This window comes from Myxine glutinosa, chromosome 13, assembly GCF_964187855.1.
Source record: "Myxine glutinosa chromosome 13, kmMyxGlut1.1, whole genome shotgun sequence".
NCBI lineage: Eukaryota > Metazoa > Chordata > Myxini > Myxiniformes > Myxinidae > Myxine > Myxine glutinosa.
The window spans coordinates 2,043,303-2,058,140 of NC_136273.1; the positions used below are offsets into that span (position 1 = coordinate 2,043,303).

Here is a 14,838-nt window from a genome sequence, read left to right on the forward strand (position 1 = left end):
TACGGTGTACGATGGCCAACTCCACACTCCGCCATTTTGATTCCTATGCCGTTCAAGCCAAACATATCGTCGAACCTGTCATATATCACAATCGCCATGCTCTCCCTTACGTTTTTCATTCAGTGTGAAACACAAACAAACCGATTGTTCAAATGATCATCAAATATCGAAGGTAAAGACGTTAGGGATCTTCCAACGACACAGTACGTATGTATAGGCTTTAGGCTTCATGCCTTCAGGCCTCACCTTCAGGCCACTTTGGACAAATTAGCTCAGGTTTCTTAATACAGTACTATTGTTTTCGTAATAACAATAATTATAATAACAACGTTCATAATAATAATATAGTAAATATAATCGTAACACTGCAATCTCTTTGTCATATCTGCAAAGTTACTGGATTGAAGCGGTGTATGGTTCATGGATGACTCTATGAGAAGCGGTGTACTAATTACCGTGGGAGTAAAGAATTAGCCTAGGATTATTAATAAAGTAACATCGTCTTCATAATAATAATAATAACGTTAATAATAATAATAATAATAATATAACAAATACAAGTGAATCCTCTTGGATTGCGCTGAGGTTCGGGCTTGGAATTTCTAGGAGGAAGTATAATTTGTATGCAATGAAAGTACATGTAATATGGGATCGAGTAAGATCGAGTAAGCTTCACCAGTGCGCGTGCGCGAATTTAAGTCACGTCGGCAGCGAGAAGGCGTTCCCCAACACGAACCAATCAGGAACTGCCACGCCCACTTATATGATCTCCGAATTCCTGTGACAGGAATTAGCGTTACACTGGCTGGAAGTCAATCGCTAAAGGCGCTTCCTCAGCGCCAATCACCAGTGCGCGTGCGCGAATTTACGTCACGTCGGCAGCGAGAAGGCGTTCCCCAACACGAACCAATCAGGAACTGCCACGCCCACTTATATGATCTCCGAATTCCTGTGACAGGAATTAGCGTTACACTGGCTGGAAGTCAATCACTAAAGGCGCTTCCTCAGCGCCAATAATCATAACACTGCAATCCCTTTGTCATGACTGCAGTTACTGGATTGAAGCGGTGTATGGTTCATGGATGACTCAATGAGAAGCGGTGTACTAATTACCATGGGAGTAAAGAATTAGCCTAGGATTATTAATAAAGTAACGTCATCTTCATCGTAATAATAATAACGTTAATAATAACACTAATAATATAGTAAATATAATCGTAACACTGCAATCACTTTGTCGTATCTGCAAAGTTACTGGATTGAAGTGGTGTATGGTTCATGGATGACTCAATGAGAAGCGGTGTACTAATTAATAGTAGCGGAAGTAAAGAATTAGCCTTGGATTATTAATACAGTAACGTCGTCTTCATAATAATAATAATAACTAGCCGAAACCCGTGGAACATCCATGGAAGGGAGGATGTGGTGTATGGATAGAGTGTACCATTATGGATGGCATAGGGGATTTGCTTGTCCGAGTAAGAGTTAGGAAGAAAGATGAGAATGAAGAGTGCGTATATGAACAACGATCGCCGACACCGGCACAAATGCATGCTCTGGATTGTCCACTCAGTGGACGGCTTGCTTTTGCCTTCGCCTGTCCAATTAGCAGACGGCTTGCTTCGCCTTCGCCCAGCAGACGCCAATACGATGGCGTCGTAAGATGGCGTTGTATCGGCAGTTAATCGGAAGCTTTTGGGCCCCAACGTCGGCTAATTCAGATTTTTCGAGTATGGCTGTACGTGATAAACAAAGAGCACGGTTCGTAGATCGTAAATCCATTAGTGCCGTGGGCATCGGGTCACTGGGTGCGGCGTAAAAGGGATAACAAAGTCGAGTCCTTATGCTATTATTATATAGAACTAGAATCCGGGCACTCGGTAGAGCGCATACCTTCGCCGCAGCTACTGTTCTGTACTTGGCATGGGAGTGTATGCGATGTGAAACTTTATGTGAAATGCGATCGATTTTTAAAAATCAGAATTTGAGCAAATCTGTTTCATTCGTCTGTTAATATGCCTCCCCGATTGACAAATCTGCAATTTGAATTTCATTTGAGGTTGAAATGATTGCGGGAGATCGCGTTATAGTGATGACGTCTTGGATGGACATCTTCTTCTTCAGTCGCGCATAACTTTGAGTGAAATACGATCGAGTTAAAAATAGTCAGAATTTGAGCAAATCTGTTTCATTCGTTTGTTAATATGCCTCATCTATTGTCAAATCTGCAATTATAATTTTTTTTGAGGTTGAAATGATCGCGGGCGATCGCGTTATAGTGATGACGTCCTGGATGGACATCTTCTTCTTCAGTCGCGCATAACTTTGAGTGAAATACGATCGAGTTAAAAATAGTCAGAATTTGAGCAAATCTGTTTCATTCGTTTGTTAATATGCCTCATCTATTGTCAAATCTGCAATTATAATTTTTTTTGAGGTTGAAATGATCGCGGGCGATCGCGTTATAGTGATGACGTCCTGGATGGACATCTTCTTCTTCAGTCGCTCATAACTTTGAGTGAAATACGATCGAGTTAAAAATAGTCAGAATTTGAGCAAATCTGTTTCCCAAAATCTAATCAAATGTGTCCCGTATAATAACCAATCATCCCACCAAATTTCATGCAATTCGGTTGAATACTTTTTGAGTTATGCGATTAACATACACACACACAGACATACAAATAAATACACAGCGATCAAAACATAACCTTCCGCTTTTGCGAAGGTAATAATAATAACGTTAATAATAATAATATACTAAATATAATCATAACACTGCAATCCCTTTGTCATAACTGCAGTTACTGAATTGAAGCGGTGTATGGTTCATGGATGACTCAATGAGAAGCAGTGTACTCATTACCGTGGGAGTAAAGAATTAGCCTTGGATTATATTAATTCAGTAACGTCGTCTTCATAATAATAATAATAACGTTAATAATAATAATATACTGTGGCGGACACGATGACGCTGGCGCGGTGACATCATTCCACGCACCAAGAGGGTGTCGGCCACGCCCGAGGGCTAGGCGTGGCCTCGGGATATACACGGAGCGCGCAGCCCCGAGCACCTCAGTGCTATAGTTGAGCTTTGTAATAAAGACTCTTTTTTGGTTACCTGCGTTGGTGCTTCTCTTCTTGGCAAACAAGTCGTGCGCATAGCACCGCACTTCACTGGTGACCTCGACGCTGGTTCAGCCGCCGCTGACCAACAGAACGCGCCATGGCCAACAACGCGGTAGCGGTGAAGCTCCCTGAGGTTTGGGAAGCTCAGGCCGAAGTATGGTTCGTGCAGGCCGAGGCACAGTTCCGACTTCGAGGCATAACGGCGGATGAGACGCGGTATTACCACGTCATCGCCGCCCTTGGGCCCGGCACAGCCGCCCGAGTCGTGTCCGTCCTGCGGAACCCACCGGCCGACCACAGGTATGAGGCGATCAAGCGTCACCTCATCGCCACGTTCGGCCTCACGGAGTGCGAGCGGGCCGACCGCCTGCTGGACCTTCCCGAACTCGGCGACACACGACCATCGGTCTGGATGAACTACATGCTTTCGCTACTGGGTGACAAAGCCCCGGATTTTTTATTCTGGGCGCTCTTTCTACGCCAGCTGCCGGCACAGGTACGCCTCGCGTTGGCCGGTTCCAAAATAAAGGAACCCCGTGCACTGGCCGTCGAGGCCGACAAGTTTTTCGCGGCTTGTGACACGCGGGCGAGCTTCGGTGCGGCCGTCGTGGATCCCGAGGCTGATGCGCATGCACACCTCGTGGTTCCCGAGGCTGATGCCGATGCACACTGCGTGGCCGCCGCCACGCCCCGCCCACCACCACCGCGAAAACCGCGGCCTCCGCCTCCGCCGCAAACCTGGTGCCGTTTCCACGCCAGGTTTGGCCACAAGGCTAGGAATTGTTGCCCGCCGTGCTCGTTTGGCAAGTCGGGAAACTACCAAGCCGGCGCTCGGTAGCGGCCCTGAGCGTCGGCCATTCCGGCAGCCTCCTTTTTGTCATGGACACCTTGTCTGGGCGTCACTTCCTCTGCGACACAGGCGCACAGGTGAGCATTATCCCCGCCTCCACGTCCGACAAGCGAACCGTGGGCCGGGGCCCCGCGTTGCTTGCAGCCAACGGTACACCCATACGCACATTCGGGAAGCGCTGCCTCTCCCTGCGGTTCGGAGGGCAACGCTTTCAATGGACGTTCGTAACCGCCAGCATGCCCATGGCATTGCTCGGTGCGGATTTCCTATGTGCAAATGGGCTGTTGGTGGACATGAAGAACAGACACCTCGTCCAGGCCGAAACGTTCAGCTCGCTTGCTTGCACGCTGAGCAGTTCGTTGGGCAGCTCCCTGAGCGGCTCGCCAAGCGGCTTGCTGAGCGGTTCGATCCTTGGGCGCCGTCCTGAGGCCCAGCAGGACCCAAGGGAGCCTGTCGACCCAGCCGCCGTCGCGGAGGCTGGCCAGGAGCGCGGCCTTCATGGCGTGATGGAAGTGCTCGCACAGGCCGTTGGCCTGGGGATGGTAGGCCGTGGTGCGGTGCAGCTGGACGCCGAGCCCCCGCGCTACCGCCCCCCAGAGCTCCGAGGTGAACTGGGGGCCGCGGTCGGACGAGATGTCCGAGGGGGCACCGAACCGGGCAACCCAAGTGGCAATGAACGCCTGCGCGACGTCCGCTGCCGTCGTTGCTGCCAGAGGCACGGCCTCCGGCCACCGGTTTGTGCGGTCCACCATGGTGAGGACGTGGGTGAAACCCCGCGAGGGGGGCAGAGGTCCCACCAAGTCCACGTGAACGTGGTCGAACCTACGTTTGGGCACGGTAAACGGGGCCAACGGGGCCCGGGTGTGGCGGTGAACCTTCGCGCGCTGGCACGCGAGGCACGTCCTGGCCCAATCGCGGACGGCCTTCCGGAGGCCATGCCAGACGAACTTGTCAGCGACCAGCTTTTGGGAGGCCTTCGTGCCCGGGTGGGACAGGCCGTGGATGGCGTCAAAAACCCGGCGCTGCCAGCCAGCGGGCACGATGGGGCGAGGCCGGCCAAGGGAGACGTCGCACAAGAGGGCCGCGCCCGCGCCGTCGAACGGTACCTCGGTGACGCGGAGGCCAGTGACGGCGGTCCGAAAAGCCTGGATGGCGGGGTCGGCGGACTGGTCCGCCGCCATCCGGGCACAGTCGATCCCGAGGTGGACCGCGTGGGCGACGGACCGGGAAAGGCAATCCGCCACTGGGTTGTCCTTCCCCGCGACATGCCGGATGTCCGTCGTGTACTCGGACACGGCCGAGAGGTGACGCTGCTGCCGGGACGACCACGGCTTGGCGACCTTGGCCATCGCGAAGACCAGGGGCTTGTGGTCGACGAAGGCCGCGAACGGGCGGCCCTCGAGCAGATGGCGAAAGTGCCGGACCGCCAGGTGGAGCCCGAGCAGCTCGCGGTCGAAGGTACTGTACCGTCGTTCATGCGGGCGGAGCTGCCGGCTAAAAAACGCCAGCGGCTGCCAAGCTCCCTGCACCCATTGCTCGTGCACTGCGCCCACCGCGTAATCCGACGCGTCGGTGGTGAGGGCGATCGGTGCATCGGGCGCCGGGTGCGGGAGCATGGTGGCGTTAGCCAAGGCGAGCTTCGCGCCCGCGAACGACGTGTCCATCGGCTCAGTCCATGCCACGTCGCCTTTGCCCGGCTTCCCCCGGAGGGCCTCGTGCAGGGGGCGCAGGAGCTGGGCGATGCGGGGCAGGAAACGGTGATAAAAGTGCACCATGCCCAGGAACTCCTGGAGCCCCTTGATCGTGCAGGGGCGCGAAAAACCCCTGACCGCCTCCACCTTGGCCGGTAAGGGGATGGCCCCGTGCCTGGTGACGCGGTGCTCCAAAAAGTCGATTTCGGTGACGCCGAACCGGCACTTGGTGGGGTTGATGATCAGGCCATGCCGGCCCAGGCGTTCGAAGAGCGTGCGGAGATGGCGGAGGTGCTCCTCATGGGACATGCTTGCGACGAGGATGTCGTCCAGGTAGACGTACGCGAAGTCCAAGTCACGCAAGATGCTGTCCATAAGCCGCTGGAACGCCTGGGCCGCATTCTTCAACCCGAAGGGCATCCGCAGAAACTCGAAGAGGCCGAATGGTGTGATGACGGCCGTCTTCGGTATGTCCTCCGGCCTGACGGGGCCCTGGTAGTATCCGCGGATGAGGTCCACCTTGGAGAAGAGGGACATTTTCGCCAACCGGGCGGAAAAGTCCTGGATGTGAGGGACCGGGTAGCGGTCGGGGGTGGTAGCATCGTTGAGGCGGCGGTAGTCTCCGCATGGCCGCCACCCACCGCCGGGCTTGGGCACAATGTGCAGCGGCGATGCCCATGCGCTGTTGGAGCGCCGGACGATGCCCAGTCGCTCCAGCGTGGCGAACTCCTCCTGCGCCATGGCGAGCTTCGCGGGGTCGAGGCGGCGCGCCCCGGCGTAGACCGGTGGCCCGACGGTGGGGATGTGATGCTCCGCCCCGTGCTTGACGCCCACCGCCGAGAAGGTGGGCCGCGTGAGGGCCGGGAAACTGGCGAGGAGGCGGGTGAACTCGTCCGCTGCCGGAAGCGTGCAGACCAACCTCGCCGGGACCGAACCGCTCGGCAAGCCGCTTGGCGAACCGCTCGGTGAGCCGCCCAGGGAGCTGCTCAACGAACTGCTCAGCGCACAAGCAAGTGAGCTGAAGGTTTCGGCTTGGACAAGGCATCTGTGCCTCACGTCCACCAGCAGCCCATGCGCACAGAGGAAGTCCGCTCCGAGTAGGCCCATGGGGACACTAGCGGTAACGAACGACCACTGAAAGCGCTGCCCCCCGAACCGCAGCGAGAGACAACGCTTCCCGAACGTGCGGATGGGCGTGCCGTTGGCGGCAAGCAAAGCGGGGCCCCGGCCCTCAGCTTGCTTGTCGGACGTGGAGGCAGGGAGGATGCTCACCTGCGCTCCCGTGTCGCACAGGAAGTGATGACCCGAGGAGGTGTCTGTTATGAACAGAAGGCTGCCAGTATGGCCGACGCTCATGGCAGGAAGCGAGCGCCGGCCTGGCCGTTTCCCGACCTGCCAAAAGTACAAGGCGGGCGGCAGGACCTGGCCTTGTGGCTGAACCTGGTATGGAAGTGGCACCAGGTCTGGCCCGGTGGTGGTTGTCGTGCCGGTCGTGGCGACGGTGGTGGGCGGGGCGTGGCGGCGGCCACGCGCGGATCCGCCCAACCTGCGCCGTGTTCGGGAGGATCCGAACGCACACGCGGATCCGCCAAACCTGCGCCGTTTTCGGGAGGATCCGAACGCCATGCCACGTGGCGATCCGAACCACTCGCGCCGTGTGCGGCGCCGGGACCCACGACGGCCGTGCTATATGCCGGCCATGCGTCGTGGGCTGCGAAAAACTTGTCCGCCTCCCTGGCCAGGGCGCGCGGTTCCGTAATGGTCGAACCGGCTAGCGCGAGCCGCACCTGTACAGGTAGCTGGCGGAGGAAGAGAGCACGGAAAAGGAAATCCGCGTGGCCGTCGCCGAGCAGGGACAGCATGTAATCCATGCGGGCGGACGGTCGTGTGTCGCCGAGGACGGGAAGGTCCAAAAGTCGGTCAGCGCGGTCGGCCTCTGTGAGGCCAAACGTGTCGAGGAGAAGCCGCTTGAGCGCCGCGTACTTGCTCTCGTCCGGCGGGTGCCGGAGGAAGGACACGACTCGGGCGGCCGTGCCGGATCCAAGGGCAGCGACCACGTAAAAGTACCTCGTGTCGTCTGCCGTGACGCCCCGGAGCTGGAATTGGGCCTCGGCCTGTAGAAACCAGGTGTCGGCCTGCGCCTCCCAGAACTCCGGGAGCTTGATCGCGACAGCGTTGATGGCCATGGCGCGTTCGGGGAACAGCAACGGCTGAACCAGTCGGAGGTCACCAGTGTGGTGCTGGGCACACACGTTAAACAAAGGTAGGCCACAACGCTTTGGGTTAACTCGAGCTCTTTATTGGTTGCTCACTCGTCAGCACTGATTTGCTTGGGGCTGCGAGCCCGCATGTATATCTGGAGGCCACGCCTCACCCGGGGCGTGGCCGACACCCACTGGTGCGCGGAATTATGTCACTGCGCCAGCGAGCCATCGTGTCTGCCACACTATCCTCTTTAACTAAACTAACAAGCCTGGCTAGGCCGCTGTTTGACTTTTGGTCTTGTTTAATTTTATTTTGAATCTAATTTTTTTTTAAATTCCTTTGAATTGAATTTTTTAAATCCAATTCCGAATCCAGTTTTTTAAAGAGGACGTCATGTGTCACGTGTCCGATGAAACGCGTGCTGTATAAACGTGGGGGCCGGATCAAAGCGGGACGTCTTGGTACCCGGTCATCACTGCCAGCAGTTATAAAGTGGCAGTTCTGGTTTTTATTTTTATTCCGTATGATTTTTGTGGGTCTATTCCCTTCATTACCCTGCGCTCACGAAGCGAAAAGCGGGGTTAAGCATTCAGTCACGTACGTACGTGTGCTCTGTGCCGTACGTACGTGTGCTGTGTGCCGTACATGTCTGCATTTTAAAAATTCATTTTCTCGGCAACAGTTGGTCCGATTGACATTAAATTTTCACCATAGGAGGGCCTCCTCGTGTAGAATATTTTAGTGATTATTATGACGTCATAGGTCACGTGGTACAGGCGCCATCTTGGAAAAAGGTCGCACCTCTATATCTCTGAAACCACTTCATGGAAAAAATTGAGACATGGCTCATTGTCAACTACTCCCAATGGGGAATAAGATATGTTAATTATGATGTCATCGGTGCCTTCATTATGACGTCATCATTTGACAAATACAACACATCCATTCGATGATTATTTAAAAACATTTCAGCAACTGTTGCTCTGATGGACACGAAATTTTCACCATAGCAGCGCCTCCACCTTTAGAATATTTTAATGATAATCATGACGTCATAGGTCATGCGTTACAGGTGCCATCTTGGAAAAACCGAAAAACGTTGCACCTCTATATCTCCAAAACCACTCTATGGAAAAAATTGAAACATGGCTCATTGTAAATAACTCCATATGAGGAATAGGTGTTGTTCATGATGACGTCATTGGTACCATAATTATAACGTCATAATTCGACAGGGACAACGCTTCGTCTGATCAGTTTGAAATTTATCGAGCATGATCTATGCAACAATTATATTAGAGAATATAAATTTATGATGTCATCGCTCACGTGATCTGGCAGCCATATTGGATCAAGAAAAAAAATGTTCAAAAATAGAAGAGTTGGCTCGCACCAAATTGACCGTGCAGGGTAAGTATTCTATGAATACCATCCAGTTGTTATTAGTATTAAGTACATAGCCTCATAAAACTTGCGTCTGCACAAATGATGTTTCAAACCTGCTGAGTTGATGTCTGTGAACTTCTCCACGAAGCCCTCCTCAGCCTGAATGAGATCCGTGCGGCTCTTCTTCAGTGTGGCCCTCCGGAGCACTTCGAAGAGAAAAGAAAAAGAAGCTCTTACCCTGGGGAAGCTCGTCTCGGGTCTGCAGGTCCGAAGACCACCACCAGCAGTCGCCACCATTTCAAAATACAATGTGTCATGAGACCAACATTCACGTGCGAGATGAATGCGCTCGTATGAACGTAGTTCTTACACATCAGCTTCCTGTATCCTAGTGGATGCTATGATGAAGCAAAGTCAGGTAATGTGAAATGGGGTGAACCTGTGCATGGGAATGCCAAGTCAAAAGAGACGTTACCGTTGAAAGCCGACCTGTCTTCAGCATTTCGATCTTCCTCTGCCAGCATTACCTCTTCTAGAATTGAAACAACAGAAGACGTTTTAATCAAACAAGGTTACACATTACTAATTATTTGCATATCTTATTTTCTACTTCACTCTTTTTACGAAAACAAACAAGTAATCGCCAATTCATAGAGATAAAGCAAAATTATTCCTTTATCACCCAGTCAGCGGGCTCACAGGGCAACATCAGCACCATCACCAAGCAACATCAGCACCATCCCCAAGCAACATCAGCACCATCCCCAAGCACCAAGCAACATCAGCACCATCACCCAGTCAGCGGGCTCACAGGGCAACATCAGAACCATCCCCAAGCACCAAGCAACATCAGCACCATCACCAAGCACCAAGCAACATCAGCACCATCACCAAGCAACATCAGCACCATCCCCAAGCAACATCAGCACCATCCCCAAGCACCAAGCAACATCAGCACCATCACCCAGTCAGCGGGCTCACAGGGCAACATCAGCACCATCCCCAAGCACCAAGCAACATCAGCACCATCACCAAGCACCAAGCAACATCAGCACCATCACCAAGCAACATCAGCACCATCACCAAGCAACATCAGCACCATCACCCAGTCAGCGGGCTCACAGGGCAACATCAGCACCATCACCAAGCACCAAGCAACATCAGCACCATCACCAAGCACCAAGCAACATCAGCACCATCACCAAGCAACATCAGCACCATCACCAAGCAACATCAGCACCATCACCCAGTCAGCGGGCTCACAGGGCAACATCAGCACCATCACAATCACCAAGCAACATCAGCACCATCACCAAGCAACATCAGCACCATCCCCAAGCACCAAGCAACATCAGCACCATCACCAAGCAACATCAGCACCATCACCAAGCACCAAGCAACATCAGCACCATCACCAAGCAACATCAGCACCATCCCCAAGCACCAAGCAACATCAGCACCATCACCAAGCAACATCAGCACCATCCCCAAGCACCAAGCAACATCAGCACCATCACCCAGTCAGCGGGCTCACAGGGCAACATCAGCACCATCACCAAGCAACATCAGCACCATCAGCACCATCACCAAGCAACATCAGCACCATCACCAAGCAACATCAGCACCATCACCAAGCACCAAGCAACATCAGCACCATCACCAAGCACCAAGCAACATCAGCACCATCACCAAGCAACATCAGCACCATCACCAAGCAACATCAGCACCATCAAGATACACACACCCATCTCTGAGCTGCCTAGCCTGGGTTCGAATCCCGACCCGGCCATAAACGGGCATCCCGATGTTTCAAAGGCAAGGTGATTCATCAACGTGTATCCCGCCCTCGGACGGACGTTATACGGGTGTCCCATCTGCCATCACTTGTAGGTGGACATAAGAGATCCCATGGTGTCCTTCACGGAGAGCAGGCAAGCTATCGCCGGCACCATGAACAACCTGACAAATTCCTTCCCTAACCAGCAGAGGACGTTGTATCAATGGGACAGCTGTGCCCTCAGCGAATGATGCCACCCCGCCGCCATCCGGACGAAGAAGACCAATTCAGCTATTTCGTCAGTAAGCGATGTGTCGTTTCCAGATAGGAATCGAACCCTGGATCCTCCGAACACTGGCACAATGTATCTCTGACATCATAGATGTACAAGGTACAGTCAAGGTATATATTCTGTGTGTTTCTGTCGTGGGGTGCTCGGGTTGACAACAATGAAGTAGGCCTCATCTCAGGTATTAGCTCCAAGGATTTTATTCAAACATTTTAGACCAAACAAATGAATGGAAAAAGAACCCTGAAGTCGATCTCAGAAAAGTTATCGCCTTCACAGCGTCGTCAATGTGATGTCCCAGTAAGTATGGGAAGCACCATCCTTGATAGGCCCAGAGCAGGCCCGACCCTCTCATGACCAACTGGTCCCGTCCTCCAAAAGCGCACCCGAGAGAATGACTGCCTCATCCACCAGAGTGCCCTTCACACACTCTCTGTCAGTGTCAGGCCTCGGTCGCTCACCCGCTCACACACTCTCTGTCAGGCCTCGGTCGCTCACCCGCTCACACACTCACACACTCTCTGTCAGGCCTCGGTCGCTCACCCGCTCACACACTCACACACACTCTGTCAGGCCTCGGTCGCTCACCCACTCACACACTCTCTGTCAGGCCTCGGTCGCTCACCCACTCACACACTCTGTCAGGCCTCGATCGGTCGCTCACCCACTCACACACTCTCTGTCAGGCCTCGGTCGCTCACCCACTCACACACTCTCTGTCAGGCCTTGGTCGCTCACCCACTCACACACTCTCTGTCAGGCCTCGGTCGCTCACCCACTCACACACTCTCTGTCAGGCCTCGGTCGCTCACCCACTCACACTCTCTGTCAGGCCTCGGTCGGTTGCTCACCCACTCACACACTCACTGTCAGGCCTCGGTCGGTCGCTCACCCACTCACACACTCTCTGTCAGGCCTCGGTCGCTCACCCGCTCACACACTCACACACTCTCTGTCAGGCCTCGGTCGCTCACCCGCTCACACACTCACACACTCTCTGTCAGGCCTCGGTCGCTCACCCACTCACACACTCTGTCAGGCCTCGATCGGTCGCTCACCCACTCACACACTCTCTGTCAGGCCTCGGTCGCTCACCTACTCACACACTCTCTGTCAGGCCTTGGTCGCTCACCCACTCACACACTCTCTGTCAGGCCTCGGTCGCTCACCCACTCACACACTCTCTGTCAGGCCTCGGTCGCTCACCCACTCACACTCTCTGTCAGGCCTCGGTCGGTTGCTCACCCACTCACACACTCACTGTCAGGCCTCGGTCGGTCGCTCACCCACTCACACACTCTCTGTCAGGCCTCGGTCGCTCACCCACTCACACACTCTCTGTCAGGCCTCGGTCGCTCACCCACTCACACACTCTCTGTCAGGCCTCGATCGGTCGCTCACCCACTCACACACTCTGTCAGGCCTCGGTCGGTTGCTCACCCACTCACACACTCACTGTCAGGCCTCGGTCGGTCGCTCACCCACTCACACACTCTCTGTCAGGCCTCGGTCGGTCGCTCACCCACTCACACACTCTCTGTCAGGCCTCGGTCGGTCGCTCAGCCACTCACACACTCTTTCAGGCCTCGGTCGGTCGCTCACCCACTCACACACACTGTCAGGCCTCGGTTGGTCGCTCACCCACTCACACTCACTGTCAGGCCTCGGTCGGTCGCTCAGCCACTCACACACTGTCAGGCCTCGGTCGGTCGCTCACCCACTCACACACTCTCTTTCAAGCCTCACTCGGTCACTCACACACACTCTGTCAGGCCTCGGTCGGTCGCTCAGCCACTCACACATTCTTTCAGGCCTCGGTCGGTCGCTCACCCACTCACACACACTGTCAGGCCTCGGTCGGTCGCTCACCCACTCACACACTCTCTTTCAAGCCTCACTCGGTCGCTCACCCACTCACACACTCTCTTTCAAGCCTCAGTCGGTCGCTCACCCACTCACACACTCACTGTCAGACCTCGATCAGTCGCTCACCCACTCACACACTCTCAAGCCTCAGGCGGTCGCTCACCCACTCACCCACTCACTGTCAGACCTCGATCAGTCGCTCACCCACTCACACACTCTCTTTCAGGCCTCAGTCGGTCGCTCACCCACTCACACACACTGTCAGGCCTCGGTTGGTCGCTCACCCACTCACACACTCTGTCAGGCCTCGGTCGGTCGCTCACCCACTCACACACTCTCTTTCAAGCCTCACTCGGTCGCTCACCCACTCACACACTCTCTTTCAAGCCTCAGTCGGTCGCTCACCCACTCACACACTCACTGTCAGACCTCGATCAGTCGCTCACCCACTCACACACTCTCAAGCCTCAGGCGGTCGCTCACCCACTCACCCACTCACTGTCAGACCTCGATCAGTCGCTCACCCACTCACACACTCTCTTTCAGGCCTCAGTCGGTCGCTCACCCACTCACCCACTCACTCACCCACTCACTGTCAGGCCTCGGTCGGTCGCCCACCCACTCACCCACTCTTTCCCACTGCTATCTCCTCCTCATCTCTCCCCCCCCCCCCCCTCGGCAGTGACGTCACCTCCTACTTCTATCCTCAAGCTTACAACGAGATCCCTCAGTAAATGTTTCCTATTTTTAGTCTTCACTTTCGGACGTCTTACCCGCCTGTTTTGGTGGCGACTCGTGGTGGTTTGGTGGTGGATGGTGGTCATAGGTTGGAGCACTTATTGTATGTTATAATTCATTACTCTCGACCGCATCCAAGATGACTCCCATATTGTGCTTTGTGGAAAGATAGAGATAATGTTCTGGGTGTCAGGCAGCACTAATTGCTCCCGATAAGGTGCAGCAAGGGCTGTATGGGGCACTTTACTGGTGCTTTCTCCACTCACAATATGGAGTCGCAAAAGTACTTATATATATATATATATACACACACACACACAACACCCAATCAATTGTACAGAGGCAAATATTTTTCTAAGATCAGTCTACCTAGTTTTTGATTGGATTATCCCATAATTAATGGTATTCCTCACTACAAAACACTGCCGCATTTTTTCCAAATACTTTCTGTTTTCAACTGGGCCACCACATCAGCACAGTTTGAGGAAGCATTGCAGGGTTTGGATGAATGTCTTTCGTACATCTGGTGGACCGTCTCAATGATGCAGCCGTCATGACAGAAGTCTGTTTCGCCTCTATCGTCCCTCCCTCCCGGTACCAGGTGTCGATACTTGACCTCCGACTCAAACTCCTCGGTAGAGCTTTCCCCCAGCTCCACGTCAGGAAAATCCTCTTCCACATCTGATCTCGCATCATCCAATTCAGTTCGTGGGTCAGCGATAATCAATCTACGGTTGACCCGCTTTGGCATACCACCCGAGGAAGGGCATATTTCAAACACATCGTCTTCCTCATTCTTACTCACGACGACGTGTGGAGTATGATCAAATTTATCCTACAGTTTGAGTCGTCCTCCTGCAGGTAATACCTGGTGTCCAACAGCAAGTGGCTCAGTATGGGTGTGTAC

The 14,838-nt window shown here is 53.9% G+C and overlaps 1 protein-coding gene across 1 annotated transcript in view; it reads right to left on the bottom strand.

Annotated features, from left to right (window-relative positions):
- Positions 1-14,838, bottom strand: part of LOC137439185 (putative voltage-dependent N-type calcium channel subunit alpha-1B) — an 856,614-nt gene that overhangs the window by 658,527 nt on the left and 183,249 nt on the right. Inside the window, exons 9-10 of the mRNA XM_078766934.1 lie at positions 9,737-9,793; positions 9,375-9,467 (exon numbers count right to left, since the gene is read on the bottom strand). Coding sequence (XP_078623060.1) covers positions 9,375-9,467; positions 9,737-9,793 — 150 coding nt within the window. The remainder of the gene's footprint in view (positions 1-9,374; positions 9,468-9,736; positions 9,794-14,838) is intronic.